The sequence below is a fragment of the Nipponia nippon genome, unplaced genomic scaffold (assembly GCF_047370975.1).
Source record: "Nipponia nippon isolate SJK-2023a ecotype South Korea unplaced genomic scaffold, ASM4737097v1 scaffold_28, whole genome shotgun sequence".
NCBI lineage: Eukaryota > Metazoa > Chordata > Aves > Pelecaniformes > Threskiornithidae > Nipponia > Nipponia nippon.
In genome coordinates, this window is record NW_028262345.1 from 1,336,377 (window position 1) to 1,362,286 (window position 25,910).

A 25,910-nucleotide genomic window follows, 5' to 3' on the forward strand; every position below is an offset into this window, starting at 1 on the left:
AGAGGTGGTTGGGTGAGCATGCAAGGAAGCTTTGCATTTAACATCCCTCTGTTTCTACCCAGGGATGACTTGCCAGGCTCGCAGCTCCTACATGGACACTGAGGTGCTGTGGGGACATCGCTTCACTCCTGTCCTCACCCTGGAGAAGGATTTTTACGAAGTCGACTATAACAGCTTCCATAGCACTTACGAGACCAACACTCCTGTGTGCTGTGCCAAAGAGCTGGCCGAGTCTCGCCGGGAAGGCCAGCTCCTCAGCCACCTCTCCAGTGCCACCCTCCTGAGCGGAGGCAGAGAAGCAGAGACAGCAAAAGAGGAGGAAGAAGAGGAGGAAGAAGGCAAGGAGCCAGCAGGACTGAATGGAGCCAATGGGACAGCAGGAGAGGTGAAAGAAGATATGCCTGTATAACACACGAACTGCTGGGCAGTAGATACCCACATACGGTTACTGGGAGACTGTGGCCTGGCAAGTCAGGAATTGACTGGGAGTCAGAGAGCTGAGATTTATGTCCAGATCTCTGCTGCCTGCTGCTTGATCCTGGCGAGTCACTGCGCAGCACTGTGCCTCAGTTTCCCTCCCCTTTTATCTGTACAGTGAGGTTCTGAGCTTTGCACTTGTTCGCAAAGCATTTTGATCCCTATAGACAAGGCTCACTAAATATGATCACTGTTAAAATTGAAATTCCCACCACTGGTTGTTTCAAAAGATGTGCAATGGACGTTCAGAACTCTTCCCCCCTGAGAGCGTATTTAAAAAGTAAAAGTCCAGAATGTCCCATTTCAGTATGAAGAATGTGTTTTCATATCTTCACTTAATTTGTGAGTCAATGTATTGTAGACATTGCTACTGCTAAATTAAAAGAAGAGGAAAAAAACCTCTCTGGTATGTAGTGAAGTGTCTTGCCTTCATGAATTTTATGAATAGATTTTAGCGTTTTCCTCCAGGATCACAGTCGTCGTGATTTATTTCCTGCAAAATGTCCAATATTAACAGGACAACTTTCCCTTCAAACCTTTAGCGTGTTTGTCCAATATTTTTGACTGACTTCTCAAACTGAAGTGCTATCTTTGTGTCCTCTTTTCATGGAATCTCTGGCACGTTTCATAGGCTGTCCATGGTCAGAGAAAGTTTAGATCTTGCCCCAGTGAAGGTTTTTTTCTGGCCTGGATATCCCAGTTTTGGTTCCAGTTGATGATTTAAAACAAAGTAAGTAGCTATCTGAGAGGTTGAAAAGTTCTGGAATTTCAGGCAGAGTCCCTGGAGTAGGTAGACTGGGTAAGTAACAGTTTGCAAAATTCTCTGCTCTTCTGTAAAGTACATGATTAAAATAAAGATTTAGATGCTGCTGTTCCTATAGCTAATGGGAACGTGCACTGACATAACTGATGCCACCTGGTCGGGCTAGCGCAAGCACGTTAGTTGGTGTCCAAAATTGGGATCAGTTCCCCACTTCTGTCAGCGGCAAGCAAGAGCATCTCTGGAGGTCTAATGCTAACCCGCCAGCAACTTGAAGCGTTTTAGGCATGCTTTGCCCAGCAGCTCAATTAAGATTGCTATTCCTGTGAAGCACCAAATTGAGTTAATAATTTTGGTCTTTACAAAGAGGTAAGCATAGAACCACCCTTCCCCAAAGAGGATTGTCGTGTCCAGAAAAGGGGTGAAGAAAACTAGTTTGTGAGATGAAAAATTTCCACAGATTTGAACAACACACACACACACAAAAAAAAAAGGCTTTGTTGAGGAAAATCTCTTCCCTTACCCTCCAAAATTTGGTGGAAAAAATAAGATACCTGCAGAATTACTTTTTTATCAAAATGGAATGAAGAATATATAATACGCAAGAGTTATTTTCCATATAGGAAGGACTGTATGTATATCTACGAAATAAATACACATTGTAGTAGGGATGGGCTGAGCTGCACACTAGGGATCTTAACTATGGTTTTGCCTCTTGATGTTAATACAAAGACAAGATAAACTGGAAATAGAAAGCAATGGTCTTATTGACATGTAAGCAAAGAGGAGAATACTATCTATAGGGGTCAGAGGTGCTATTTAATTAGAGACCTAATGTTATAATGTAGATAAAAGAGAAATTTGTATTTCTTTGAGGGGGGTGGAAAAACGAACTTGATGTGACTCTGTTGTACTTAATAGCATGTTAAGAGCCAGCAGTCAGCTTGGCCTCCAGGATATAGGAATTACCATTATGTTGTACAGTAAGTTTAGAAGTGAAGTAACTTCATTTGAAATGCTTGTCAGTACTAGAACACATCTTGCAGAGTTGGAGAGCGCTGTATTTTTCAGAAAGGTCTCATTTTAGTTTTTCTGCTCAGCTTCCTCTTTTTCCATACTGAGCCTCAGAGGAACAGAGGGAAGAAAACAGGGAGAAAAATAGGAGAGGTTTCTTAGAAGGGCTTGTTCTTTTTCCGAGACCCTCACTTCTCACCCTACCTCTGCAAAATGTGTCAAAACTGTTTTTCAGAATTTTTTTATTCTGTAGCTGAAGTGAACTCCGAATGTAGGGGATAGTAATGGTAAGTAAAACTGTAACTGATCCGGGCAAGTCAGAGGCAATTTCAGCCCCTCAGAGAGATGTTAGATAAGCTCTACCCAACGAGCTGACTTGTCCAGCTCAGCTCAACATGAGAGGGATTGCTGGGTCCCGTACGTGACGCCAGAGATAGAGAGCCTGGAAAATGGCGCTAGATTTTGCCTCTGCACCTTTCTTCTCCTTCATGGCTTTTACCCTCCAGAGAGAAGCTAGCCATCTTCAAATACCCAAAAAGTTATTTCATCTGCTTATTGCCCTCGAAATTTCATCACACAAAACTGCTCCTTCTTAATACTGTCAAGTCTGAGAAATTATATCCTATGTGTTAGGAATTGTTGTTGTTGCACATCAGGTATTGCTAGAAGAATAATTGCTGAATGGTGCGTAGTGGCGAGGGGTGCAAATCCATTGCAGTGCATGGGAAGTAAGACAAGAAGTGTATTTCTCCTCTCCTGAGCAAAGCCCTTGAGCAGCTGGGTACTCTGTTGGCTTCACAGACTATTTCTGTGTTTGAAATTTGCAAATATGCCTAAGTGCCTTGTTGAATCGATGCTTCAAACAGCGCCAGTGTGAGCAGCAGCAAAAGACCTTCCCTGACTTCTGTAGAATAGGAGCAACATCCTCCTGTGTTTTTTAATAAGCTGAGCAGATCTGGAGGAGGATATCCTCCAGAGCTGAACGCGCTTTGCATTTGATATAGAAAGGTGGGGAAGCGTATTTTCAAGTTGTGTAGCACGGCAATCAGTTCTGTGGGTTTTGGTAATGCAATCAAGTCGTACCCTTTCCAAAGCATTCAGGCAGGCCCCAGGACTGTCCTGTGTTCTCCTTTTCCTGAAATGTATCCCACAGAGAGATTTAATTTAGTGGGTGTATTGAACTTTTCTGAAAGTAAGGGAGAGAACCTCTTCCAGAATTGTCATCTCTGAAAATTATATCTGTTTCCCTGCTGTTCCGCCAGCGTGTGCAGGACAGTAAACCGTGGGCATAAAAGCATCATAGACCCGCTCTTTGCTGTAATGAACATTTAAATACAAGTCTGCATCTCTTATGGGAGTTGAAATAGCTCACATAGATATGTCCACCCACGTAAATACCCAATATATACTATACACTCATCAGCCTCTCTGCTTTCAAAAACATTAACTAATACTCCATGGGAAACATTTATAACCTGTAAACACACTATTCATGCACAAACAACCATTCACATTTATATAATGGACCCAGTAAGCAAGCTAAAAATACATATTCAAAACATTGAATAATTACATCTGCCTTATAAATGTATCACTGATAAGAAATCCTCGCAGCAGTACCCATCCACAATAGCGTACGCTTGTGTAAGGGTGTGTGCACGTGAATAGCTGGCTCTCCTGCCACGCACGTGACGGTAGCTCTCCGAAGCTGCCCCTCTTGTGCACGTACACAAAGTGTACAGAGTTATTCATAAACGCCCCCCCAAAGCTGCATACCTCAGTCCCGCATTTTAAAACACCGCCTGAGGACTGTGTTATTCCTCGTGAGTCCAGGTGCCTTCATACAGACATAGCCGTCCGCATCGTCTTTCCGGCAGGCAAACCTACGTGTTCAAATGATTTTCCCACACCGTAGAGCTAAACCCTGCATTGCACAACACAAACACGTCGTGTAACCCTCAGCAGTGCAGAGTCATGAAAGTAATGTAATTTCAGGTGTGTGTTTCTGTCCTGCAGTCATTAATGAGAGTTTTTGAGAAAACAAAAGCTACATTTCTTGTTCTTTATTTTTCTCCTTGTGACAGGATAGTTGATAGAACCACCCTTCTAATGCAGGAGAGTTAATGAGCTGTGAGTGGAGGCAGGAAAGGAGAATTGCTTACAGTAAAGGCTTTGTCATTCTGCTTGATTTTGTTTGAGGGTTTGGGGATTGGAGTGGGAGGGAGCCCTGCAAGCAAGTCATTTTATTGTATCGGTTGCTTTCCTAGGCCTGGCTTTTTAACTGTTCTCTTCTTGTGCAGTGTGACTGGTGCTCATGTATGGCCAAGCTTACCAGTATGCCTTGTATCCTTTTTACTCTTGTACGAGTTTCCATACTTGTGCTTGTTAAGACTACTCATTTTAACTGAAGTATGTTTCTTAGACTGATCTGAATATATCTAGAGCTGAAAAATCCAGCTCTTTCCTTGGCAGTTCATTTCAGGGGTTAATCAATGTGACTGTTAGAAACGTACCTTTACTTTTTATTTTAATTTGCCTGGCTTTAACTTTCACTCGTTTCAAGACCTGTCATTCATTTTTTAGGCTTGAATTTACCCCCTTATTGTTTTCTCTCACTTGTTATTATGAATATATTTCCATCAGAAATAGTGGATCCTGAAGCTGAGATAAGAGGGAATGTTATTTATGCTCAAGTAGTTAATACCCCATGATAAGCTCTGTGCATTGCCAGCCGTATCTGCTGCAATATATGAGAGGCATGTTGCCAGAATGTGCTAGGCAGCAGTTTGGTGGATGATGGAGAGGATACTTAATTAAGCTACAGGGAAACGAGGCAAGCTTTCAGTCCGTGCGTAAAAGTGGCAGCAGTTTCCATTTCAAGGCTAGTGAAACAGTGATAACTACTGAAAGTCTGATTCTGAGATTTTGACTGACACTGGTCAGGACTTCATTTCCAGGGATGCACGGTCATTTAGACAGGTGGGAGAAGCAGGAGAATCTAGCTGTTGGCATTTTATTATATGAAGAAGTCAAGTCCAAATTCTGATCTCATTTAGGGAGATCGTTCTCTTTCAGGGAAATGGGGAGACGTTCTAGTGGAGCCCAGGGGGTCCCTCCGCTTTGCCAACACCTAGCGGGCCCGAACTCGGCCCTTAAGTACTAGCAGTTGTGCTTCCAGGGAATGGAGGGGAGGGTTGCATTTTCAGACTGTATTGTGCGTAAGAAAACGTGTACGAAGGTGGCTTGTGTTGAATAACGGGTGCTGGTGGAATCATTTGTGCTAAAAAGAGAAGCCTAATTCTGCAGATTTGCTGGAGAAGGTTTGTTATTTGCCTTACAGGACTGTCCAGGCATCCTGCTTAAGCTAGAACCAGGTAGCACAAACGTGCAACTACTTTCCTAAGAAGCATGAAATCTAGCTGAAGTCCCACTGAAGTCAGTGTTTCACGCGCTGATACAAACCCAATTCTAGAGTGACCTCAGTGATGGCACTGGTTTGGCACGCACTGAAGGTCACCTGGTGTCAGCGAATACAGAATTTAGCTCAGTGGGGTGAGCTGAATGAGTGAAAAAATAGCCAGTTTTAATTAACTCCAGTAAAATCAGGAGTAACTCCTCAAAATTAATGCTATGTTTTGGTTGGTTTAGTAAGATCAGAACCAGGACATGAAGTGGTAAAAAGGTTGTAAAGCTGTGCTTTTATTCACAAAGTATTTGAATCATAGTCCATCTCTCTAAGTAGGGACAGAGAAGAAAATCAGCAACCTTTCCTTACCTGGAAGTAGAAACGAGATGGTCAGTGCAGCACAGTGTTATTTCCCACTCTCTAGGTATCTCTTCAACCCTGCAAGAACAAGACTGGCTTTGTGCATGTCTGATATAGAGCCACTATTGCTCCTTCTGATACAGAGAGGGGGGTGGGTGTAGCACTCCACAGCAAAAAGCGGAGCCTTTATATTAAGGCTCAGATACTGTAAATAACAGTGGGCAAGGAGGAGGGGAAACGCCTTGGCTGAGCCATCTAAATAGGGTTTTGGTTGCCAAAGAAGATGGCAAGAGCTCAGTGTCCCTGAATGAAGCCGTGGTTGCTCTATTCAAAGCAACAGCAGGAGAGACAGTGAGGTGGTTCTAGCTCCTGAGGTCCCATCATTAGCCAGGACATGTGGAGTGGCTGTTGGATTTAACCGAGTCTCATTTAATACCAAATAGGGCAAGTTATTTAAGGAAGGGTGATTCAAAATTGAAACAACTATTTTTTCAAGCCTCGTCTCGTAATTGAAATATTCATAAAGCTCCTCATTCAGCATAAGACTATTGCAGGAATATTTTAAGGATTTCATGCTTTTTGCAGTTACAATGTGCAAATTCAGCAACACTAGCCTGCATTTTCTGAGTGCAAATCCATCGTATTTTTGACCTATCGCTCTTTCAATATATTTTCTCTTAAGGGGCTTTTCATCAGATTGAACGAAATTGTGGTTTTGTAGTATGCACAAACAGCAGCTATGGGCTAGGCTGAGAAACCACTGAACTCATTGTCCTGGTCGGTGAAAGCTTTTGGGGTTCATGGCAGAAAAGCCTAATCTTAAAATAGGTTCTTTTTTAATTTTAACATGGTCCTCAAATCCTGCATGGATTTAGGGCTCACAAACCTAAATGCAGATAAAGCCAAAGGTTAATAAAAAATTCTAGGAATCTGTGTTTCTATCCCATAGATGAAGCAAATGCTTCCCCCTTTCTGCCTTTGCTACCCAAATATCCAGTAGTGCATACGTGTCTGTGTGTGCAGCTAACTAAGCAGTGAAACTGCAGTGTCTATTCCCATTGCCCCGAAGTGAAAGAAATGCACTATAGGAAATCATAGAAATAGGACAGCCTGTCAGATAAAATACCTGACGAGAATCAGGATGACGACTCTAACCCTCCACGTTTATGCAGATTTATCACTGAATGAGAAGAAAACCTCACAGTAACAGGAAAATTAATGATGGTAAAAGCTATTCAGTATTTATCCCCCCCCCCCCCCCCCCGCTTCTTCTGGGTTGTTCCATCATGTGTCCGTCATTTTTATGCCAAACAAATGAGCAGTACAATCACTACTGAATTCACGCCCCATCTGCCTCCCTCGCATACGGTAGCAGAGCTCAGCTGTTTCTCTTCCTCCCAGAATAGAAAGAGGAGAGACAGATGCCAGGTGCAGGCAGAGAGAGTCATTGCCTGATGGACCCTTGAAGGAAGGCCATGAGGGGTTTGTCCTTCCCAGAACGCAGCTTCTCTTTGCTGCCAAGCTGAATAAAGAGACAGACCGCATGGCTGAAACAGCAATTGGCAACGGAGAGGGAGTAGGACCCGGACCCCAGATCCTGTGGGGCAGTTGGAACAACTCTCCAAGCACCTTTCAATAGCAGAGAAAAGACATTTTTTTCGCATTTAATTTCCCAATGTCAGGTTTTATTGACTCATAGCTGTCTTGCTGCCCTGTGCTTCCCCTGCCTGTTTTTTCTACCCATCTGCTTTCAGCCTTCTTGCAGTGTGATTGCAAGCTCCGGGGTGCGGGACTGCCTCTGTTGTGTCTGCAGAGTGGCTAGCACTGCGGGGCTGAGTCCTGCAGTTATTCCTGTAATGCACGTCGTAGACAATCATAATAATGAACTGAATGAATAACTGGTCCTACCTGGTGTAAATGAACAGCTAGCCTAGAACAAAGCGCTGTGCTCTGTTGTATACAATATTGAAGAAGGCAGCGTAATTGATGGCTAAGGCAATGGGCTGTGACTCAGAGAACTTGTGTTTTACCCCTGACTTCCACTGACCCCCCGTACAATTCTGGGCGAGTCGGTGCTTGCATATGTCGCTTTGTTTGTCGTATCTGTTCAGGCTCCAGTTTAGGAAGGCCCATGAGCATGTCCTGAATTTTAAGCTGGTTGATTTTTTGAGTCGGGGCTTTATTACTGTAATTTAATTGAGGCTGGAGCTATTTCTTATTCTGGGTTCATGCAACAAGCGTGAGGTGGGACACTGTCCCAGGGCATCATATAGCCCTTAAAAGAAGGGTAGGTCATGTCCCCTGTGATTTCACTCTGATCAGTGTGGTCACTGATGTGGATAGGAACCATGCTTGTCCAGGAAAAACTGTGGCCAGATAGGGGGGACCAAATCGGAGGGAAGAGTTAAACAGGGGAGAATGAAGCCGAATGTCAGACCATGCAATCACGCAAACTCTAGGATGATACGTTTCTGACCTTGAAAACCTGCAGGCCCACATGCTTTTACATGGGGAAGGTGGGGTCTACAAACCAAATCCTCAGGAAAACCAACCGTTTCCATGGGGCAGCCTGACAGAAGAAGGAGTTGCTCTTCATCCCTGCAACTGAGCTGTGTCCCTGCACGGTGCAGTCCGTACGAGGAATGTGATCAGCTTCTGCCTTGTTTTGATGGTTGATATGGCGTGTACATAGTGTTCGGAGTAAGGACAGTTTCTGTACCTGGAACAGTAATTGTTCCATTTACATAAAACACATTCATTAAATTGCCTGAGCAGTTGTACTCTTCTGATGAGCTTTCCCCCTCCCTAGATCTTGTCTGTTCCAGGCTTTATTTATAGGCTCCCCTGACCTTTTCATTACTCAGAATCTCTCATGGATCCTGTCCTCTGTATGTTACCACATCAGTTTTTCTTGTCCTGCTTGACATTTAATTTTTATTAACGGCAGCGTAGGGAGGTACAGCTGTTTTTCTTTGTCTTCTACACTGTGTTCATCTCCTGCTCTCTAGGCAATAGAAACTGTCATTCCAGAAACACAAGGGAGAATTTTCTTTCTCGACATTTTGAGGTTTTCCAGCAGGACATGGAAACTTAAAACTGGGTTTAAGGTTAATAATGTCTCCTTGAGCTGATGGGAATTACAGAGTGGGTACATGAAAATGAGCCTTATTGCTGACCTGCAGGGTCTAAGTGCGTTCCTCAGTCTCTTGTAGCACACCAGAAGGTATCTGCTGGTCACTGGAAAACCCTTCTGCACCTCCCACTTCTTGTGTGCAAAAAGTGGGAGCACGTCATTAGCCTTTGGGTATGACGGAGAGACACATGTTGAAGTCTTCCAGCCGTGCTTAACGTATTTGCCACACCCTTAGATGACGAATCTTTTGTTGTTACTCATTTAACTGAAAAATCCCATTAACTCAAACTATTTTAAGCAGAAAAGCAAGTAAAGGGACTATTCACAACGACATCCAAACCAGCTAGGAATATTTGTGAGAAGCAGATGAAGAAACACTTCCATTAGCTCCTCTTTATTTGGGAGGTTCCTACCAACTAACAGAAGCCTTCTTTCACTGTGCTTTACCGGCTAATTAACAAATCCTTGCCTCAAAAAGACAAAAATCTCTCCATCTTTTTGGTGATTCACTGTGCGTGTTTCACTGTGAAGTGTCTTACATTGAATTTATAGTCTATATTAATCTGTATACAAGCATGTGTATACAAACATTTATTGGAAATAGATGTATAGCTCATTTCTGACACTAATGGATGGTAGAGAAGCATAAGCTAATGCCAAATCTCACTAAAATTAAATACTTTAATTCTGTTCAATAGAGCAACTTAATCTCCAAATGTCAAGAGAAAGCATCTCAAATAAAAAGTTTGCTGTATGAATATGGAGATTGATATATCCTATATTCCAAAATAATGGAATATTTCACATTCCTTTTAGGTAGAAAGTTGAAAACAGATCTCTGAATTTCTCATGGGACAGTAGTATTATTTAATGAGCAATAGTATTTTGCAAGTCTGCGTACAAGGGAACATCAGATGTCTGGAAGAATTAATGAATCTTATTATTATACTGCTTTGCAATGATCTTCAGCTGATAGCTGCGTTCATTCATACACGTTTAAGTAAAGCTTAGATTTTCTCATTTTTCGTAAGCCTTCCTTAGAAAGGTGGAAAACAATCAGGCTGTGCTTTTATAGAGTGAATTTGAAATTGAAATTTGACGTTTAGGTGGTGTTTCAGTTGTAAAGTAGCCCTTAGTCTGATGGTGGGAACAGGGATTCCAATTATGTTTAATTTGTATTCACAAGGCTTGGTTAGACAAAGTATTAAGGATTCTTAGTTCATAATATTTCTATAGTGCACAGGGCTTTTCAACACCATCGCTAAATTAGTTCTTGGAAGCAGTTGTTCACTACATTAACGTAAGATATCCCACATGTAGCAAAACAAACTGTTTGGCCTTTCAAATGAGAGGACCCCAACCTTAATAAATATTGAATTATAAAATCCCTGTATAGGGAATACAAGCTAATTCTTTTCTTTTTCACCAGCTGTGAACTGCTACGTGTGATGTATGGTACAAACTCTCCAGGAAAGAGGAGCAAATTGAAAACACTACCCCTGTGGGTTCCCTTATTAGACTCGAAGTGACTGTGAAAATCACAGGACACAGCTCATTAAAACAAGGCTGGCAATCTGTGACCTCTTGAGTAGGAAGATAAGATCCATGCTGAAAAACAGGCTGTTGCTTTGATTGTAGGGTAACTCAGCTACAGAGGAGAAAAATTTCTATAGCTGCGTATTAACCCACTCGTTACCAGAGCACATTGGTCCTTATAAAATGCATCTTCAGGAGAACAGGTAAGTGGAGGCTGGCCAGGTGGCTCAGGCCCAGTTAAAAACGAAGTGTTGGGATCCCTGGAGAGCTGTTGTCGTTTCCCATTACAGCTCCCACGCTCTGAGGGGTGTTGTGCTTCTTGGAGAGGTTAATGATCTGGTATGCAATGCATAAGGTAATGAAAGTTTCAGTGACTGGGTATGTCATCCAGTAAAGTGGAAATTCAGCACGCTACAGGACCGTGAGCTAGGCAGTTGCTTTTTTCACGACTGAGATGTTTGAACAGTATTTGAGGATATGGCCTGATACTTGCAGTGGACTCCCTGACCCAGGTGAGCGTATCAAGAGCAGGAAAGTTTTGTTGATGTCCGGGGCTCTCCCATGAAATAACAATCTCCTTGGCATACGTGGTGTTGAATTCTGTCCTTTTTGTAACTAAACTTGAAGAGTGCTGTGCTTTGTATGTGGAAAACTGAAGTTGCAGGAGGAAATGTCCTGGCTATTGTAAATCAGCATAGCTTTATAGAACTGTCTGAAGCCAGACAAGGCAGTAGGCTGCAGCAGACAGTCTGACTTGCCCTCAGGCATAAGTCCTTAAAATTCCTGTGCGAGTATACCTATCTAGGGTGCTTTCTATTATGTTAGTACCAAACCTGGTATAGTACAGATTGGTACTGAATATCCAGTTATAGGTTGTTTGCACTGAAGAAAAGAACAGTATAATTTTTCCACAAACTTACTCCAGGTTCTAATAAATCCTATTCTCCTGGCACTAGAACCCAGGGAAAAAATATGGCAAGAATGTTAACATTTTCTGCTTGAAACAGCATCTATCTTAGTAGTTAGGTTCAATCCCTAAAGTGATCATCTAATTCTAGTCTGACATTTTCTGTAAGTGAATAAACCTGCATCTTAATTCTATGCCTGTCAAAGATTAAATAATGCAACATCAGCTTTTAACATGATTGATCCAAATAAAGACCATGAAAAATGTAGCCTGGTTGGAAACATTCAATGAAATAATACATTTCAGAGAGGGTTCCCCCCCATCACTGCTAATGTGAAAGGGTTGAATTGTGAGAAAAGAAAAAATGAGATGAGAACACTTAAGCTGATGTCGCTCTGCGTGAGGGAGAGTAGAAGCTGAATACAAAATGGCCTCAATAATTATGAGTGAGATTCATGCTCTAGTGAACTAGGAAAGACTGCTCTGATGCCTTATGAAAATCACATTCTCTTGAGGCATGCAAAATTGGATTTCCAAAGTGACCAGTCAGTCACAAATTAAAATTTTGGTCTCGCTCTCCATGGTAGAGGAAAGAACTAGCAACCCTTATTTTTGACATGGGGGGGATCAGTAGCTTTCCCTTGGACTTGTGACTTTCCCTTAGGAGGAATGGGAAGCGGGAGTCAGAAATTTCTCATGCCTTTTGTGCCAATCTTACTATTCTTTTCAGGGAGAGAGAGGGATGTAGAGACGTCTGACTTGAAGTAACAATAAGGAAAGCACTTTGTGATGTTGAACGTTATGCTCCATCATCTACCTGCAAGTATCTTGTAGTCTCTGAGCCATTGGGTTTTTTAGGTTTTTTTTCAATTGAAAATAGGTTCTAAATTCATCCTGTTGTAATTCTGACATAAAGAAGCGGCCTCTTCCTGATCCAAATCAACTCGATGATTTAAAATGGTTGTAAAACAGAGGCCTGGCTCAAAAATGTTTTATTCTTGTATCCGTAATTTTAGTAAGTGAACTTCACTTTACTGTAGGTAATCTGGGGGGCTGGGAGGCCCCTAGCCTGACAGTATTGAAAAGGAGAGGTCTTTTTGAACGTTCGATCCGCACAAAGCGCAGAAAAGAAGATAGCTAGATAGGTAGGTAGAAGGAGAGCGAGAAAGAGAGAAAGAAAACAGAGAAAGGAAGAAAACAAAGGAAGGAAGAAAGCCAGGGAAGTACAGGTTTATTTTTAGGAAGTGTTTATTCTTAGCGGTGGTAAATTGTGGCCAGGCTGGATTCAGCAAAGCATTTGTACACGATGTTCTGATATGCAGGCATCCAGACACCCTTCAAGAGCCCGACATACAGGGTGCAGGTTGGCCAACCCTCCATTAGCTTGGTTCATCCCAGGAAAAGTGTCTGATTTCTTTTGCACCTCTGCTATTAATAACTGAGGTGGAAGGGGAAAACCGATAGGTTTCAAATACTAGGATCATTCTTTAAAGTCAAATTATATTTGGCATATACATTTATTTCCATCCCAATTAAATGTGTGGTCCTCTTTCTTTAAATAGTGCACGTTCCAGAGGTGAAGTAGGAAGTTACTGGAAAAACACTAAACTGATATCAAAGGGATTCATATTTCTTACCTAATTGTCACTGAGACAGATGCTTTGGGAATACTTCCAAGACTACACTTGGGTTAGTAGCCACACTTTGAACACATCTTACTGAAGTCATAGCAACTGGTGAAGGATGGGAGTGATGTTATGTCCTGCATGGCAATTCTAAAGACTCTAGGATGAGCTGACACAGCCTGGCCCTCTGTGGTCCTCGTCATTACGCAGTGAATCTTTAGCACATCTGGCAATGCAGGAAAGTTGGTTCAGTACTTAAATTACTGGTTTGGGACTGTGAGGCTTGAACTTGGTTCCTCAGCTGGTTGGTCACGTACCAGTGGACACATTGACCCCTTGCTGGGAGGTTGTGCTCCCACTATTGTTGCATGTGGAAAATTGGAGGAAAGTTATAGCTTGGATGAAATAAACCCCAAAGATACAGGCCCTTGGTGAGAGGATGTTCCTCTTATATGGCTTTAACTCCAAACTGTTTACATAAAGAGAAGGGAGAAAGCAGACAGCAATTGTGAAGGAGTGAAGATACACTCACTTTCCTCTCCTGTTCCCCCCTAGATAGCCATAAGCGCTGACAGCAACTCTGGTTCCTATTTGTTTTCCCCCTTCCTATCAGAGCACATGGCTGTCCAGAGGAGGAATCCTTTCACGCCTATCTGCAAGGTCCTTGAGAGGTGCTAAGAGTAAACTAGGTGTGAACAACGCATGAAGTGGGCACACACATGGAAGCTGAGGTGTGAAAGCATTTGCTCAGTAAAAATAGAACTAGGCTGTTGGCAGAAAGAGGTGTCTCTAACAGATAAGCCCAGCAGTGATTGACAGGAGTTGGGGTTTTGTTTTATTAATGCATCAGTCTGAGTTTCTTGACCTTATGAGGAAGGAGAGAGTTTGGCAGGACAGGTGAGTTTGTAATTTGTTCTTTAACACTGAAAGAAATGCACCTCTCCTGATTCTATACAGAACAGCCAATACCAGTTTTTAACCCCTGCTCATCACATAACGTGCTTAATTGGAATAGAGAATAGAGAAGGGATTACCAGCTATTAATGATCCCATGAAAAAGCATGAGCTCTATTCCTGTTTGATTTTGGTGGGCTTTATTGTGGAGGAGCTGCAGCTCTTGAGTCCCTAGCATCCATCCAGATGATCCTCTTTGATCATCCTTTGGCACCGGAGAGCTTGTCTGTGTGCTTGGTTTTAGAGTGAATGTTCTTCTCAGGTGAAATATTTATAAATCAAGGGGGTTTTTTTTGACTAAACAATGAATTGCGGTATGGGTTTGATATGGACATCCCTCATGTATAGCCGTCATACTACAGATTGCAATACTGCCTTCAGTCCGCAGATCTCATACATTCCCATCCCACAGAGACCAGCATATTACAAGCAGAAAGCGATTTACCAGACAAGTCACAGTTCCTATCTGTATTATGATATGATATATGGCACATCTGATGTAAATGTAGCTGGAGTGCAATAAGAGAAGCCTGTTTTGCAACACAAAGAAAGAGTATTAGACTAACAGATCTGATATTGAAAAGATAGATATCTCCTTTGGATTTCAGCTATTTGGCCTGCTGTTTATTTTGCCGTCTCGCTCAACCAGCTGCTATGCAAGCTCCAACCTTTCTTCTTTGCTGCCAGAAGGGCTAAAGCACAAAATGGAATTACAAGTATCAACAACTGCAGACTGTCTCACGTAGGCACACATAGCAATCTACCGAATGGGCAACCAAAGACGGGGAGGGACAGGAAAAGTGAGCCGAGCACTGGGGCTGTTGAAATCAATGGGATTTTTGCCACTGGCTTCGGTGGGTTTCAGATTTGGCCTGATGGGAGCAAACACTGTGAATGAAATTTCAGACACTCCATGGCTATAGATGCACATGCTTTTAAAAGCATTAATAGTGCATCTAAATTTAGAGCGCTGCACTTCTGTTTCATTAAGAATTCTACTTTAGTTCCAGATAGACTCCACAGAATCTGTCCCCAAAAAAGACCCACACGCCGTTCTGCCTGATGCACAGCATAGCAGGATCTTTTATTTTTAAAATGGCCTCATCTAACCCGCAGCTGCTCAGAGCTTGGTGTCTTTTCCGCATTCATTCTCATTCTTGGAACTTGAACCTCTGCTACCCTCTGTACTTTATATGTCATGGGGCAAATGTTGCTCAGCTGAAACCACTAAAAAGAGAGCCGATTTTAGCCTAAAGCAGAATTATGAAGCCTTGTATGGATGTCTACACAGAAAAGAAACACATGCTAGTTTGCAAACATTACTTATGTTTGAATTTCCCTTCTCTGTCACCTTTGAGCGAGCAGTTAGATGCATTCACGTGTTTCTCATAGATGGAGAAGCTGAGATGCAAAGATGCTGAAAATCAGTCTTCAAATAAACAGGACTGCTAAGAATGCAAAACAGGCATCCTACTTCTAAGCCGCCTCACCTCGTCTTTAGGCACTGAACATCTGACTTCTAGGACTTCGGATGCTCTCAAGTGCCATTCTGGTGGATCATACGTGATACGAGAGCCAGCAGAAGCCTCTGGGGGAAACGAGATTAAACAGTAGAAAAGACAGGTACTAATGTCACAGCAGGGACCTGGCCCAAACCTTGGAAATAATGGAAATAGAGAAGTGTGTCATTCTAGGGCTCGCACTAGGGAAAAAAGCAAGATTAAATGCTTTAAATAACAATATATTATACATCCCAAAAGCATTCTAGTAATGTACCGTCTTGATGCTTCCTTTTGCCCTTTTTTGTGAAAGTATATCTCAGTGTGGACCTATCTAAACACCTAGGAAATTTTTTAGCACTTTATTGTTTTAAAAGGCTGAGATTTTGTGTCACTTGAGTAAATGGACTTGAAATCCCTGTTTTGCATCTTGATAATTTTTGTTTCTGGCCTCATTTGTTAAGGGCGAGTAGGATTGTTAGAGCAGAGGCACTTTTGTCATCTCTTGGGAGATGGTGCGTGTGACTTTCTGTTTTCCATGGAAACCAGAGTAGGAAATAGTTAACGAAAAGCTCCCCAGCTCCGCAGTGTGAGAGAGTAGGTTAAGAGGTTTGGGTTGGGGGAAAAAAAAAAAGTAAATAAGAGCATCATTCTCAGAAGCAGACAAGGACAGTGTTCTCCAAACCTTCTGGTAGAGCATGTTCCTAGGTCAATCATTTTCACTGTCTGCTCCCCAGAGCCCGATACTGGTGCTGAGGGCTTTGCAGACCTTTCTCACACTCACAGTCAGTCTGAAAAATCCTTGCCCGAGGAGCTCTGACTGACTTTGGGAGATGATTTGCTCTAAAGCTTGCAAAAGCGCCCATCCGTCTGGAGTACTCAAAGCAAGAAACTTCTGTGCCTCCCTGTTTTAAAAGTGATTAATTCCAGGACTGTTTGGAGCACAGGCCACCCCCATTTAATCTGAGATTCCTGCAAAATCAGGGGCTTTCCTTGCTTTGGCCGTCAGCTGCCTGACGCAGCTTGTCAGCCTGATCCACCAAGCAGTTGGTGCATGGGGCTGAAAAGCAGCAGAGAGGTCCCAGGCCTGTGCTGCAGCCAGAAAGATGCCCCACTTATAAACTAACAGAGTTCTGCTTCGTGGCAGGTTAAGTGGCCACTCGTGGTGTTTGCTGGGAAACATTTGCATACATACGGACCTTCGCCCTCTCGTGCCTCGGTTTCCCCTTTGCTATGAAATGGGGTATCTCCCTCTTGACTAATCTGTGACTTCACTGGTGCTGGTAAAACGTTAATGCTCGTAAGGGAGGCATTAATGGAGCTTTGTTATTGGTTAAGCTTTCTCCTTGTGTATCTGGACTGTGGAGAAAAATCTCCCTGCTACTCTCCCTTGGTATTTTTTCATAGCCAGTCACGTCCCCTCAGCTCGACAGCTTTTCCTTGGGGAACTAGCATCGTCTGCTTTTTCCCTGGCAGGCCATGCAGGAAAGGAGGGCTATGATTTAACAGCAGAGCAAAGCACTCAGAGCCACACAAACACCCAGAGATTAAATGCCTCCCCCACCTGGATTCCCAAGTAACTTGCAGAGTCTCAGCACGCTGGTTCTGAAACACAATTGTGCCTGGAAAGAACCTATCTGAGTATTATACAGCACGGGGCATATTTTTAAGTCCTTTTTCCTTCCTTTTGTCCCCCATTTCAAGGTCTTTCTCTCTTTGATTTATGGATTTGGAGACGATCTTTAATTATCTCCCTTGAACAGCTGCCTGAAGCAATGCTCACTAGGAGTTAGACAGATGCAGTGTGCAGCCCTCCTGGGTTTTGCATAGCAACATGCTGTGTGGAATGACCATTAATACACAGTGTGAAGGGCACAGTTTCCTGTTGCCATGCTATTTGGGGTATGAACGTGTTCAGATCTGCTTGTGCTTGCACACAGACTCCATCACGCACACATGCTTGTGCACGTTTTCTCTCTGCTCCCATAGCCAGTGCACCAGAGTGACTATTACAAGGGGCACATTAGATGCAAAATCTTCCAGTGAGGGAAATTGCTCTGGATGTGATGCCTAAAGGCATTTTCAGTGCTGGGAAATAAGGGCATATTTTAAAGGAAATATTTCCTTTAAAATTTGTGCTCAAAGATGAATAGCAATGATGAAAATCTGTCACAGTGCGGACAGGTCTGCGCACATTCACGCTTGGTACTGTTTTGCAAGCACCCTGAAGTCTAGTGTGGGTCCGGGCGCTTAGCTGCTTTGTAAGCCTCTGTCTTGATTGTCTTGCAATCGAAGGAGGGATTGCGGTGTCTGTGTGTGAGGCCAAGGAGGGCCTATCCAGATAGCTCAGGCTCCGAGGTGGTGCAGCAGCACCTACTTCCATCTCACTCAAGATAAATAGTTGTCTGATCAGTCCGCACCAAAGCGCGAACCTCCATAGCTTCACACCAGCAGCAGCAATTCCACCTTTGCAAGCAGGATTAGAGCTGCTGTATGTTTACACACACTGCAGCTTAACGTCTTGCTGAAGCGCTGACAGAGCCTGTGCCTGCATCACCATCCTGGGGCAGCATCTTCTGAGAGCCCCTTCTTTAGGCTGAAAGTGCTGACTTGCGCAGGGCTTCTCTTCCCCACCGACTGTAGGGATCGTCTTCTACTGTGCATGCCAGGATGCAAAATTGGGGCTTCTTCCATCTATGGGTAAATCCTATTTCAGCTCCCTTAAATCATTTCATACAAAAAAAGCTTGCAACAGCTTTCCCTTGGAAGCAGGGAGATTGTTGTCAAAGCCTCGGGAAACCCCTTTGATGTGGGGCAGGCAACTGGGAGAGCTGGTAATGAGGTGCTGGGAGAACTTCAATCACTAGTGAAGGAGATCAGCATTTCTGAAGCTGACAGAGCAGCACGTGGCAAGGACTATCACGCTGCCAGCTCTAGCTGACAAACCAAAGGGGTAAGGAAATGGCTGATTAAGAGCTTACAGCCGCCCCTCACTTTAGTGCTTTAGGGGCATGGCTCTGAACGATGTTCTGGACTTGCAAATTTATGGAAATGCTTTTTTGGTCAGCAACTGAGGGAGCAAACATGCATTCAATTAGCAGGCCATGTTCTCATGTCCACCTGACTCCGATGCTGCCATACCGCGGGACTCCACGGAGTCCTTTTCTCCCTCTCTTGCAGCCTGTTTAAACTGTAAATTCTCTGGGGCAGGAACTCTGTCCTTCTCTTCTTGCACGGCTCAAAATACAAAGGGATTTCAGTCTTGGGTGGAGCATATTGATATCACAGTTATAAATACAATGCTAGTGACACAACTCTGGTAAAATGGCTTTGTGCCCAACCACATTAAGTAAGGACTTTAATTTAAGCTGAGGAAGTAATGAACTAGATCTGTGGACTGCAGATAGAGATTTTTTTCCAGATCCTGCTTATTAACATACAGCTTTACCTCCCTTGTGTTGCCAATCGCAGGCCACTTCTGTGGCTGTTGCTGCAAGGACGTGCGTGGCGATGCTGTTTTAGGGCTCTAGCCCAATGTATTTCACAGCTGGAGACAAGCAGGGGCAGCCAGCACTTGCCCCCCGGGATGTGTCACCCATTGCAGCTCCAGAACTGATGCATTAGCCTCTTCCTGATATTTAACCTGACCCTTCCCATCTTTCATCTCTCCCATAGACGCTCCTACTGCGATTTGTTTCCGTGGCCAATGGGTACAGTAAAATATCTGCCATTTGCAAATCCTATAGTCTGGAGGCAACGTGACCTAGCTGTAACGGCACGAGCTAGTCATGGGAATTCTGTTAGTTATGTGATGGTGAATGGTTTACTTACTGTCTCCTAGCATCTGTCTAGACAAAAAAACTTTGCCTGATAGTGGCTACCTTCTGCAGAGCTACCATGAGAATAGAAACATGCTAAATACATTCCCCGAGCCAAATGCCTCTTTGGCATCGCTCTGCTGGAATCGCAATAGGCAGGACCGCAGTTCAGCGCCCTTTGCTGAATAAGGCAGAAAGACAGAGCTGAGTTTTGACCTGGGCTAAGTCTTGAAAGCCTGACTGTAAATCAGAAATATGTGCAATTTTTTTCTTTTCCTAACTGAAGCACTGCTGGTAACTCAGAAGTACTGTCAGGAATGTTGCCTGCTGCAAGTGTGGACGCTGGGGAGAAAAACAAACAAAGAAATTATGTTTGTGTGGCTGGGGTTGCTACTCAATAAATTAAGAGACTCCAGCTTCTCATTAGAAAGTACCATTTTACCTTTGTATTCTTTTTTAATGAAACAATTTCTTCCTGAAAGAGAATTGCCTTTTTCCTAAGTGGACATTTTCATGAAAAAATAATTTCCAAGTTTTCATTACATTTTTGAACAAGAACTCAAAAGTAAAATATGCTTATTTCCTCCCTTGGCATCCTGCAAAAGGGAAAAAAATAGGAGAAAAAGAGAGAAAACATGAATTCGCAACACATATTTTTGTGGACAAACAGGAAACACGTAAAAGCTCACTCATTTTTGAGGTGCTAGGAATTAAGTTGGCATTTTCATGAGTTCTCAAAAACCCCACTGAATTCTTTTTGGTGGATTTCGGCTCTAACCCCCCAGCAACACAGGCTGACCAGTAAGAGACAAACAGGAGCGGGGTGGCTTTGCTCACAGGTGGGCCTTGTTAGCATTCCTAAGCACTCAGGAGGACTCTCTTAAGCTGTTGATTGCTGCCCAGAGAGCAGCAGTTGGAGAGGTAGTTGGGTTATTTTTGTTGTGGTTTTTTGTGATGAAAAGTATGGGTTGAATTTGGTTTTTGCTGGAGCTCTGTGGTGATGAAGCCTCCTGATGTACGTGGTGTGCTTCTCCTGGATTTCTCTGCTGGTTTGAGCTCTCTGTGTGCTTGTGAGCGAGCGTTTAGTGCTGCCTTCTACCTTGATTCCTTGAGGAAAAAGAACAACAGCTGTGAAGGAGAAAGGAGGTAAGGAAACCTGCAAGGAATTTGCATGCTGCCCTTATTTTGGTGTGCAGAAAGAAAGTTGGCTTCTTTCTGAGGTCTTAAGCTTTCTGAGGTTGTCCCATGCCTCAGAAGAGGCATAATTAGTTTGTCCTGAGGGTACCCAGTGATGGTGCCCTTCTTGAGGCAGGATTTGTCTGTGCCCTGTACTGTGGTGTGGGTAACCAGTGGGTTATACACTGCAAATTGCTTGCTGTGTTTTGGAGTCTGGTTGTGCTACCTGTTGTTGGTGTGAATGATGTTGGTGTTCTCACCAGGCGATGATCAAGAGCACGTTGTGTCTCTGTTAATAGATACTTTTTGCTTTGCTAAGTGATCCCTGTTCCTTGCACTGAAGTAGGAGTCTAAAACAGTTGTGTCTGCTCCGTGCCTGTGGCTCTTGCTAACAATACTGACTTGCTGCCCCCAAAGCCCCTTATGCCCCTATCCCTCCTTTAATAGACTATATTCTTTGGAGTGTGTGTCGGTCACAGCACGCAGCAATAATATGACCCGTATCTAGTGTTTCATGATTTTTTTCCAAAGTATTTCATGCGAGTGGCTGTATTTGTAAAGAGGGAGAAACTGAAGCACAGAGCAGACAGATAATGTGATTAAGGTTTCAAAACAAGTCTGTAAGGGAACTTGCTCTGACTCTGAAAACTTTCTATGAGTCCTATGCCCCCTCTGCTAAGCTCTCTGACCTCTTCCTCAGCTGCTGACCAGGGCTGTGATAGCACAAGAAAAAAAATAATTACTTATTGGCTGTGCAGGTGGTGGCCCAAAGAGCTAATGAGATCTCACCCACACCTGCTCTCAGGCCTACATAGGGCATGCTTGGCCTGGTTCCCTCCATGATCTGTCTGTGAGGGGGAAACTGAGGCACAGAGCTACTGGGTCATCTCGAGGGCTTGCAAAATCCCTGCTTGTGCAAGCATCAGGTAGATGCCTCTTAGAAACTGTGCAGTAGTTTTAGTGAAAGATACTGGGTGGCAGAGTAGGTCCTTGCTCATGCCTTGGCATAGCTGGTATTAAAGTGACTTGTGCAGCTTCTCCTCTTTTTTGGTACCAAAAGGGCAGCAGCTTCAAAGGCTTTGTCTCCCGTTTGCATCCATCCCGCCCTTCTCTAGACACTCAGAAGCAGTCATCTCTTCTTTTCCCTCCCAAATTCAGTGTGAAGCTGCCTTTCATGGTGCTTGAAATCCCTGACACAGGAGAATTTCCACCCTGCTGGCATCATTAACCTTCTGCTTTTCCAGTTTTTGTAGTTAATAGGTAGTTTCTTTGTTGTTGTTGTTGTTTTGGTGGGGTTTTGTGTGTGGTTTTTTTGTTGTTTGGTTTTTGGTTTTGTTTTTTTTTTTAATTTTTATTTATTTATTGAGGCTCTGTGACTGCTATCTAACTGTCCTGGTCCATAGGGATGGCATTCCACGTAGCCTCAGCCGGGGTCTGATGATGGCCTCAGATATCACCACGGTGGAAATCACAGCAGTGACACTGAATTCTCTTTGTTAGTAACTTGCATGCAGTTAAAACATGATGCTCCTCGTTCAGGACAAGGAGTAAAGAGGGTCCCCACCTCCCCTTGTTACAGGGAGTCTGCTAGGTACTGGCACAGTAGGATGCTTCTTCAGCCCAGGTGTAGGGAGGCTTGGGGTTTAGGAGGACTGGCCCATGATATATGTCACTGGCTGGCGATTTATGCAGTACCACAAAGTGATCTCTAAGTAGGTCAAACACGGGCTTCTTGAAAGTGCCAGGAATATACCTGTACAAGGCACAGGAAAAACTGCTTTACTGGGTCGATCACGTGCTTTCTCCTTACCATTCAGTGGGGCTGAAGTGCCTTCGGGGGCCTTTTCTTCTGGCCCCGATGTGAAATCATTTATGTACGTTCGGGAAGGGCCAAACACCTCCTGAAAACAGTAGCACTCAAAATCACCAAGACCAGGCAATCCAGCCTGCCCTTTTCGGTCCTTTGATCTTTAGCAAAGAGTTAACAGCAGAGTTGGCTCTGCCACGAGGGTTGTGCTTTATGAAATTATTTTGTCTTGATCATGGTGCAGTATGGAGGGTTTCTAGTCATTAATGGGAACTGAGTTCCTACTGTATGAAGATTAAATTTGCTGCATCAGCCATCTATTGGGAGAAAAAGCATGTGAGGATGCAGGCAGCCCAGCCATTAGCATGTTTATCAGGCTAAATAGTGTGCTGGGAACATGCACAGAGAGGCAGCTTCTGTTTCTTTGCAGATGGTACAATGCACACAAGCAGGATTTAAGAATATGAAGCGTCTGGCTGGGAGCTAAACCAAGGGAAAAAAACCCATGTCTGTCTAAAACCATGTCTTGGGATGGCACGCCACGATGTGGGTTTCTGTCATGTAAACACCTAACTTTAAAAGGCTGTGGTTAAAGCTGCAGAGTGGTGCATGAAGCTCCATGAAGCATGAGCTCCTCTTGTTGTCCCATGCTCAGTCTTGCCTCTTCCTTATCTATTTCCAGTCTCCAGGCTTCTCCTTGCTGACCAGGTTTTGCCCTCCAGATTTATCATCTGCATTTCTTTTTCCGGAGGGAATTGGACCAGTCTGTCTCCCTAGTTTCCCTTGCTCGTCTTGCCCAAATTCCCCATAGCCACAATCTCCACTCTGGCTCTCTCTGCAGGCTCCTGCTGTAGTTGTGCTCCGTGCCCCACGTCCTTCTCCTTGGCTCTCTCTGCTCAGGTATTTCCCATTCCCTTCTTTCCTCCGTACATTCTGCAGCTTCTCGCCCAATCTTGTTATTCCTAGCATCCCAAATGCTTCTCCTGTTTTCCCTTTGGGGTGTCTCTTTTTCCCTTTGCCTCCGATCAGATCTATGCTGAGTGGGGCCCAGTGGGGAGATTGCGGGGGGTGGGGGGGGTGCTCCCTGTTATCTTTTCCAGGGTTTTGCTCGCTGAGGGAGGAAGGTGCGTTGGCACTGCTGTTCCGACAGGGAGGAATTTGATGCTATTTTGGAAGCTAACGAAAGCTTAAAGGCAGATTCCGCTTTAGGATGCATTGCTTTGTATGGGCGCAGCAGACAAGTAGGCACGTCTGGATGCAAATTGGAAGCCAGTGGATGTTGTTTCATTGCCCAAGAGAGGCGATTGATTTTTGGCTAACGGCTGAGGCTTTGTTAGGGAGCCCTGTTGTACTTTCTAGATGGGCTAGGCAGTATTTTCTGTGTCTCCACAGTTAACTTTTTATTCAAGCCTCATTCTGTTTAATGTAGCTGTAGTTGAGTTATAAATTAATAATCCCTGCTGCTGGGACTGCTGTGTAGCAAGATGGCTTTCCTGAATGTATGTGTAAATAATTCATGCTATTAAATTAGTTGTGTTCCCTGTCCACAGCTCGTTTACCTGCTGTGACTACAAATATTCTTCTCTACAGTTAGAATAGGTGTCAGAATATGCCAAGCGTGACAGGTTCATGTCTGTTGGAAAGAGCCTTTACCCCTTGTTAAATGGATTGGAAACTCTTTTGACAGAGAGTAGCAGAAAAGTCTGGTTTGTTGAACACGACACTCTTTACAGGAATATACCTGCTTAGGCAAAATCTTCATCTTGGGTTTTTAGATCATAGGAAGATTCAGGCTGTGTGAGATGGGCTTTGCTTGTAAACCACAGCTCTGGGTTTTCAAGCTTTCCAGCTCTCTTTTTAGAGCTTTGCTGGAATGATTTCAGTGGGCTGTGCCTCAGTTTCCCTACCTGTAAAACAATAGGAAATCTTCCCTGCTTCACGTGCAAATTCTGTGGGTTTTCCACTTTACTGTTTTTATTAAAATTCCCCCTATGTTTCTTTGGAAAGTAGCTACCACAGAAATGGTAAATAGTCCTTTTCAGTCTCAGGTTTGAGTTGACTGCACAGGCATCAGCCATTCTGTGCTGCAGCGAATAGAGTATGCTAACGACACAAGTCCTCCACAGATAAAGTAAAAAAGGGTACGGGGGAAAAAAAATAATAACCTTGAGTCTAAAAGCTATTTTTCAGGGTTCTAGTGCACAGTTTCTAAAAAGTTTGCATCTTTTTGGCACTACCTGATGTTCCTAAGAGCTTTGATGATGCTGTGTTGCTTCTGTATTAGCAAGTTATTTTAGACCACACTAGTAATGTTTTTGCTGGTCTAATGTTGTCCAATTCTTGTTTCTTTTTCCTCAGCCTTGCTGCTGTTCTGGTCTGCGTGTGATCATCTGGGGCAAGACTTGAGGGAATCCAGGGAAGACTCTGCTGTAATATTTCCCATCTTCTCCCTACGTACCAGAAACCTGATCATCTAACAGTAAGTAATATATTTATGCTTTTATACATCATACATAACCTGTAAAATTGTTTTATTGCCAAGTTATCATCATATATTATCTAGAAGCAACTTGAAAATTTTGGTTTCGCTTTATACACACATATTGATGAGAAATCTGAAGCGTGTTTTTCTGTAGAGAATACCCATGTTTTCCACAGGTATTTGAGTCTGATACAAAGATGTTATTCCTTATGCCTCTGCTGAAGTCTACTTAGAAGACATCCCAAGCAAGGACGTCTCTGTATAAATAACAAGTACTATTAGTTTGGGACGAATTTATTCACTGGAGAGGCTTCTGAAGAAACATAGCAGCATATTGGAAATCACTAATGGGAGATGTAAAGGTTTTTGCTAATGTTTATTGGGACTAAAGACAAATGTTTGCAACAGAAGGAAAACAAGAAAGAAGTAGTCATGTACTTGTATGAGCTGCAGAAAATGAGATAGATGCTCAGTAACTTTGAAATAACTTTGAGTGCTTAAACTTTGTTATGAGGGAAGTTTCACTGCTCTCTTGTTTTGGCTAAAAGACCAGGTTTTGTTAGCCAAAGAAAAGCATTTCTCAGGAACTGGTAACATCGTGATTCTAAGTTTGGTACCTATCTATCTTTGCTTTCCTAGCAATTAATCTGTTTGTTCTGGTTAAGCTTTATACCAGGATTTGCAAACGATGTCTAGCAAATGTCTGGTCTGCCTTGCAAATGTTTGCATATGAACTGGAAATGCAGAGGTGGCAAGGGTTGCATTGGTAAGATGCGTTTTGTCCCAGTCAGTCGATTGGGGGCTGAGTTGGGAGGTGGCAAATGGATGGAGCGATTACTCATAAGCAAGAAAATGGCTTATAATATCTCCTTTTAAAGATGTTGCAAACAAGCTGAGGAATGGTTTTTTTGAGAGGCTGCAGACAGACATAAGCAATTTCTCAAATACCCGGTCCC

At 43.4% G+C, this 25,910-nt stretch overlaps 1 protein-coding gene across 4 annotated transcripts in view; it reads left to right on the top strand.

The window, feature by feature from the left end:
- Positions 1-25,244, top strand: part of KCNJ5 (potassium inwardly rectifying channel subfamily J member 5) — an 89,227-nt gene extending 63,983 nt beyond the window's left edge. For 2 of the 4 annotated variants that reach the window (XM_087763530.1, XM_009469569.2), the window contains one exon: positions 63-763. In XM_087763530.1, the coding sequence (XP_087619656.1) occupies positions 63-409 (347 nt within the window). In that variant the 3' untranslated portion in view covers positions 410-763. Of the gene's footprint in view, positions 1-62; positions 764-24,830; positions 24,952-25,130 lie in introns of those variants that run through there. The other 2 variants (XM_087763531.1, XR_015706097.1) reach the window with 2 other exon arrangements.
- Positions 25,245-25,910: the final 666 nt, after the last annotated feature.